We start from the raw sequence: 7,806 nt of genomic DNA on the forward strand, positions 1-7,806 counted from the left end.
AAAAAACAAGAAAAAGAAAAAAAGAAAGCATAAGAATTTGAAGTCAAAAGTACGAAGAAACTTTTAAATAATAATAATCGTATATATTCGTTCAAGCTTTCTCAATTCTTTACGATTTGGAAAAAGCGTGGTTAAAAAGAAAAAAAAAAAAAGAAAAAAAGAGAGAGAGAGAGAGAGAGAGAGAAAGAGAGAAAAAGAAAAGGAGAAAGAGAACGTAGCCGCGATCTTCGTAATTTCCCTCGACCGCGGAATCTCAATTTTCCTAGCGCCGTTCAGCAACGAACAAGTGAACAAGTATAAAACGTGCGTTATCAACGAAACGTATTAGACGGTACACACGTACTTCCGGGACAGGCATAAATGTGAGCAACCGAGCTTTGCATAGAAATGAGTTTCGGGATTAAAACTGGTAACCCGCGAGCGGCGTTACACTCTATATATAAAGACGTACATACATACCTTTAGAATGAAAGGGAAGTGACTTCTCTCTCTCTCTCTTTCTCTCTTTCTATTTCTCTCTAGCTCTCTCTCTCTCTCTCTCTCTCTCTTTCGGTTTTTCTTTCTCTCTCTCTCCCTCTCTCTTTCTCTCTCTATCTTTCTCTCTTTCTCGACTTAATCGTCCTTCCTAAACCTGTGAAAACTTTTCGGATGCATTTGAAAGGGTTGAAAGATCCAGCAAAGATTCTTGCAATGGGTTCCAAAGGAACAGTAAGATGTGGTAAAGAACAGAAAGAGATAATTTCCCGGTTGAATAAACGTTAACTATGATTTAATTTACACGCTCGCTTTGAATCATTTTCAACTGTCTCTAATATCAAAGAGAAATGGGTAGAAGATATATATATATATATATATATATATATATATATGTATATATCTCCTTTATATATATATAATATATATATATATATATATATATATATATATATATAGAGAGAGAGAGAGAGAGAGAGAGAGGAGGGAGGAGGGAGGATAAAACGAACGAAAAGAGGATTGGCTATCGTTGAAAACTTTCAATCTACTTGGATGATCTTTCGAAAATCGTTTCAATTCATTTCTTCGTGAATTTAATCATCTGATAATAATATAATTTTTTCATCTTTTGTTTCTAGAAAGTTAATAAAGTAATCGAGGAATTGACTTTTTTAACGAAAAAAAAAAAAAAAGAGAAAAAGTAAAAAATAACAAGAAAAAAGAAAAATATCATCGATCTTTTAAAAATGTTTCTCTCTATTTCTATTTTTTTTATTTTTCTTTTTTTCTTTTTTCATTTTCTCCGATAATATTATAAAAGTGCAACTACAACGCTACGAATAATTGAGAAGAAGAAGATATTACGAAGTGAAAAATGAAGTGTGAAGATAAATTAATCGATTATGTATTCTACATCTGGAAAATTGAAAAAATTTGATTTTTCAAAAAAATATATATAATATATAGTTTATTTTTTTATTCATTTAGCTCGATAGTATTATTCTTTAAGAATGTTATCGGAAAATTTTATTAAACTTTAAACGGTATTATCTCAAAAATTATGTTTTTCAAATCGATCTCAATAATATTTCGATATTCGAATGAAATTCGATGCGATTATTTCTTTACGTCAATTGATTAGTCTTGAAAAACGCGTTTAAATTTTTTTCAGTGAATTTCTTTCAATTCTTTTTTTTCTTTTCATCAAATATTTAATCGAAATTTCCAATCGAAAATCAAACGATAAATTCAATCATTTATATTTGTTTAAGAAATGAAAATATTACAAAATGCACTTTACGAATGACCCATTTTGATCTTTTTTTTTTTTCTTTTTTTTTAAATCCACTTTCAGGCGCTTTTTATTTTCCCTTTTTTTTTTTTTTCAATTTTGATAACACTCTGAGGAGATATTTTTGATACCATCAAAATGATCGAAACTACTCTAATACGAGATCGATAAGTCCTAACAGGAATAAAAAATAGTTTTAATTTTTTTGTTGAAAAATATTCGTCGAAGTACGCGCTATCACACATGTTTAGATGATCTTTTATTAATAACAAATAATAATTTATTAATAATAAATTTTTTATAAATAAAAATAACTTTATTAATAAAATAAATGACTAATGTTAAAAAGAAAATTATAAAAATTGTCCTACTTTTGAATAGTCCAGATATTTGTAACTCCTTAAACGATTAGATCAATAAACTGACTTTAGTGTATGTATGTGTATATATATATATACACATATATACACTACATCGTAGAAATTAGATTTAATGTAAGTATAATACCTATATTATATTCATGATAAAAGTTTTTCAAGAAAAATGTTGCTAATGTATTCTATGTTTAAGAATGAGCAGATATATATCATTATGCTATAGTACGTGGTTACCGTTCTGTTTCCGAGATTCTTCACTTTACAGATCAACTCAATGGTTTTCCCGACTAAGCCGGTCATATTTGATGGCACCGAAGTATCGAAGTATGGTCCTTTCTCCGGTGACGGCCATTCTTGAAAAATGTCCGCTTTTAAACGTCGTATACCATGTGCTGTGCTATCTGAAACGATATATTTAAAATAAAATGATAATAAGTGATGAATCAATTAAATCAGTAAGCTTTGTGTGTATGTATGTATGTATGTATGTATGTATGTATGTATGTATGTATGTATGTATGTGTGTTCGAATATAAAAATAATTATTACGATTGATTTATAATGATCACTGATTATGACTTTAAAAATATTTAAATCTACATCACTTTATATGTGTATGTATGTATGTATGTGTGTGTGTGTGTGTGTGTGTATTCAAATTTAAAAATAATTATTACGATAATTATTACCATTATTTAAAACTTAAATTGACATAATATAATTTCTGAAAAAATTTCGTGTTATATAGACGACAAGAAAATAGACAATAATTATACAGAGTAATTTTTCTTTATTAATTAAAAACAATATAATTGCTTCGTGACAAAAAGTACATAATAAATTTTCGATAATAAAGAAGGGAAAAAAAAAAGAAAAACACGAAAAAAAGAATGAAATCTCTAACGAAGCGCCATATTGCTGTTACATTAAAAATCCGAACAATATTTGTCTAAAACGTTTTCCGATAAAACGAGCTGTGAATTTTGTGCGCCAGTAAAAAAAAAAAAGAAAAAAAAAAAAAAAAAGAAAAGAGAGAGAGAAAGAAAATTTCTCACCACCAATGAAAATCAAGGTACTACGTGTTTAACTCCTTTAAATCGTTTATTAGTAACAAAAGAAAATGCAAAAAGGCTGACGTCTTATAACTTTTAATACTCTACATATTTATAATGATTTGAAGGAAGAGAAAAAAATGTTTGCACCGAGGTGTTCCCTCGTAAGCAAGCTTACTGGGATTAAACGAAATTAAAAAATTTTTAATTGGCTAAAGAGAAAAAAAAAATTGTATTCTCTCTCTCTCTCTCTCTCTCTCTCTCTCTCTCTCTTTCTCTTTTTCTTTCTCTCTCTCTCTCTTTCTCTTTCTCTCTTTCTCTCTCTCTCTCTCTCTCTCTCTTTCTCTTTCATACTCTTTCTCTCGTGTTTTCTAATTGGTCCTTCGTAACTACCCAACAGAATGAAATTTTTATCGACCATATTACAACACGATTAAACTCGGAACTACTTTTCAGTTTCCCTGTGAATAATAATTTATTCTCCCATTTACATTTTGTATAGCGAAACTCCGACAACGAAATTACTCACATGATAACGCGTATAATAATGATTAATATTAATAATAATAATAATAATAATAATAATAATAATAATAATAATAATAATAAAATATAATAATAATAATAATTATTATTATTATTATTATTATTATTATTATTATTATTATTATTATTATTATTATTATTACTACTAACGAAGAATTTACATGAGCTATGAATATAATTTCCTAATTCTACGAATAGCTGTGGTACGTACGAGGAACGAAAAATACAAGAACATAAAACGAGAGAAAGTACAATGAATTTATATTAGACGTTTAAACGTATGAAATATTTAAAACATATATTATATGTGTTGTATAATTCAATATTCTCGTATAATCTACACGTTTGTATGTACCCATAAAAGAAAAAAGTTTAACCATAGAAAAAAGTTTATGTAAAATTATCTGTAGGAAATAATTATATAAAGGTTCTTTCAATTAAATTCATAATACTGATCTATTCTTTGAACAATACTTCGTAAATATTTAAATTAATATAATAACTAATTTCTTTATTTAATATAAACTATTATAGTTTCATTAGAAATTCGTGATTTTAATTGCAATCGATTAACGTCGAATAAGTATAATCATCATGAAAGTTTAACATAAAAATGGAAATAAGATCTATGATTCGTTTGAAAAATAATAAAATTTGAAAAGGAACAGTTATGCAGTAAATTTATGGTGGACATTTAAATGCATGAAATATTTAAAATATATATCATATATTCGTACGATTCAATATTCGCACGTTTATTATACATATCTAAAAAGAAATATTTAATCATAGAATAAAAATGTATATAAAAGTTTTTATAAAAAATAATCACGCAAAATTTCTCTCAAACAAATTTGTAATAATGAACAATTCATTGAACTATACTTTGTAAATATTTGAAACAACAAAGTGATAAATTATTCCCATGGGAAATTTGAACAGCAATAGACAAATATAGAATATGTAAACCATTAACTTTTCGCATGCAAATAGAAACAAAATCTATGGTTCGTTTGAAATAATATATTTCATGTGTTTGTATAATCAAATATTTTCATACAATCTACATATTTATACAGGATCTTCGCAAAATTTCGTATAATTTTTTTATTAAAAAATATTTTGAGCAAATTTTTTCTTATTTCTGAATATTTCATTTCGACTGTTAATAATTTATGTTCAACATTTAAATGTATTAAATACATAAGGATATAGAATATCATACATAAGCATAATTCAATATTTTCATACAATTCACAAATTTATATTCCGACGTAGAAAAGTTTTATGTAATATTTACTGTAATAAATAATTATACAAATCTTTTTCACGATTATATTTATAATACAGATCAATTCTTCGAACAATGATTATAAATATTTGAAATAATACAAAGGTGAATTATTTTCATGAAAAAGTCGTGATTTGAATAGCAATCGATAAACATCGAATACGTAAGCCACTTATACGTCTACAATGCAAATAGATATACTAAGAGATAAGATCAATGATTCGTCGAAAAATTGAAATAACTCGAGTCAAACAAAAGTAGAATAAATTTTTCTACGACATTAAAATTTTCCCAATTTTTTTCAACTTACACGTGCACATATTATCGAACGAACAAAAATCTATGCGCACATTGAAATATTAAAGATTCAATAAAATCAATCTCGAGTGTTTGTCATTCTTTTTAAAAAAAAAAAAAAAAAAAGAAAAAGAAAAAAAAAATTCTTCCTACAAATCAACAAATTTATGGGAATACGTAGAAAAGATATCCGCGAAAAAATTTTCTTTAATAAATAATTAAAGGAAACATTTATTCTCAATTAAATTCATAATACATAATAAATTCTTTGAACAATGGTTATGAATATATGAAATAACATAAGGGCAAACTATTTTCGTGGGAAATTCGTGATTTGAATAGCAATCGACAAACATCGAATACGTAAGCCACTAACGTCTTCTATGCAAATAGATACAAGTGCGAGAGTAACGTTGGAACGGGTCCTTTGTGGACAAGAGTAGGTACCTACGACTATGTAGTATAGTACTATCTCTCTATTTCTAGCAACACTCTCCGCGTGCATACGTTTCTATATAGTTCTACCACTGTCATCTTTCGTAGTACATAAATACATATATATATATATATATATATATATATATATATGTATGTATATATTTACGTGTATCACCATTACGAACACAATTGCACATAACTACAAGCGTAGGAACGAAACGAGATTCTATTCGCCGCAGTGCAGTGCCATCCCGTGGATCTGCGCTGTCTATTTCAACCCTTTACTTTGAAAATTCAACCCTGTTCTCTCTCTCTCTCTCTCTCTCTCTTTCTCTCTTTCTCTTTCTCTTTATCTTTGTTTCTTTATCTTTATCTCTCTCTTTCCGTTTATTACATCAGATTTATTATTCATTTTTTATCTTTCTCTTAACGTTAAGATTTTTTATTATCTATATATTTATTTAATATCTGTTTATATATAAATTATATATAATTAATATTTATTTATTCAGAGAATTTTCTTTTGAAAATTTGACGATTAATATTATATAATAAATAACATTAATCGTGTATTAGATATTTTCTATATTTATATTATTTTTAACGTAATCCTTTTAATTATTTTTTAAATTATAATATTATTTTAATTAAATTAATTAAATTAATTAAATTAATTGAATTAATTGAATTTCACTCCCTATATTCCATCAATGTAATTTTGTTTCTTCTTTCTTTCTTTCTTTCTTTCTTTTTTTGTTCTTTTCTTTTTTCGTTTTTTGTTTTATTAAAACGCCTTCAAAAAGGATTTTCAAAAAGTTAATATCTATTTTAATTAATACATTCCATTATTAATAATTAATAAAAGATTTGGATTACTTATTGGATTACTCATTATAAATTACAAATTTTTGATCTTATTATACATACATATATATATATATATATATATATATATATATATATATAATTTAAGATTGGAACTTGAAAGCTTATAATGAAGTGATTAATTTGATTTTTTTTTCTTTTTTGTTATCTTTTTTGTTCGTTAGTCACACAATACCTTCAAGCATTTTCTATGATAAAACTCGTTCTCTCTCTCTCTCTCTCTCTCTCTCTCTCTCTCATTCTTTCTTTTTTTTCTTTTCGTTCGTATGTACATTTATTTATCTTCTCCTGTATCTCGCTTCGAACATCAAAACGGATATTTATGCATTCGCGCGTGAAGCTGACCGTCACGTGTCGCGATTGAAAATTAGCAAAGCGAATTATCGTAAGTGTGCGAGCCCGAACTGCCGACGAGAGGCACGTACTGCGTACGAATGGTTGAGCTTCAACTGTAGTTACCAATTTACAATGGTAAATCTTCACTCGTGCATCCAACTGTTCAGAATCCTTCTCTACTATGACATTTAAGTTTGTAATAGTATTTAGTGGTATTAATAGTATTAGTACTTGTATAATAGTAATAGTAATAGTAATAATAGTAATAATAAAGATATATATGAATGACCAATGAGTGATTTTAAAAGATTTAATTGTAAAAAAATTTTTAACGAAAATATTTCAACAATATTTAAAAAAAAAAAAACCCATTTATTCGTTTATTTATTTATTTTTATTATTTTTCTAACGTTCATCGTTGAACGTTCGATCGATTTAAAAATATAACACTTTCATATATGTTTTCTCTTTAATGTTTATTATTAATTAATTGATTAATGATAATGGTATTATGTAAAATAAATAGTCGCTATATATATACATCTATATATGTATATATATATATATATATATATATATATATATATGAATATTTTGATCAATATAAATAATTAAACGTCAATTTTGCGTCTAAGATTGTTATATTAACTTGTGTCACGTAGTAATCATTATTATTATATAAATACTGACAATTTATTTAAATCACAAAATCTCAAGTAAGGCGAATCGTATAAAAAAAAAAAGAATGAAATACATATTTTATGATGTATTTATGTAAAAGAACGTTATTAGCAAAATTAATTGAATTTAAATATACGA

The 7,806-nt window shown here is 26.0% G+C and overlaps 1 protein-coding gene across 2 annotated transcripts in view; it reads right to left on the minus strand.

Annotated features, from left to right (window-relative positions):
• The window catches only part of LOC118447407 (zwei Ig domain protein zig-8-like), a 187,546-nt gene that overhangs the window by 54,583 nt on the left and 125,157 nt on the right, over positions 1 to 7,806 (minus strand). For both annotated transcript variants that reach the window (XM_035879313.2, XM_085662940.1), the window contains exon 2: positions 2,377 to 2,543. In XM_035879313.2, the coding sequence (XP_035735206.1) occupies positions 2,377 to 2,543 (167 nt within the window). The remainder of the gene's footprint in view (positions 1 to 2,376; positions 2,544 to 7,806) is intronic.

The sequence above is a fragment of the Vespa mandarinia genome, chromosome 20 (genome assembly GCF_050613455.1).
Source record: "Vespa mandarinia isolate Hongniang chromosome 20, ASM5061345v1, whole genome shotgun sequence".
NCBI classification, from domain to species: domain Eukaryota; kingdom Metazoa; phylum Arthropoda; class Insecta; order Hymenoptera; family Vespidae; genus Vespa; species Vespa mandarinia.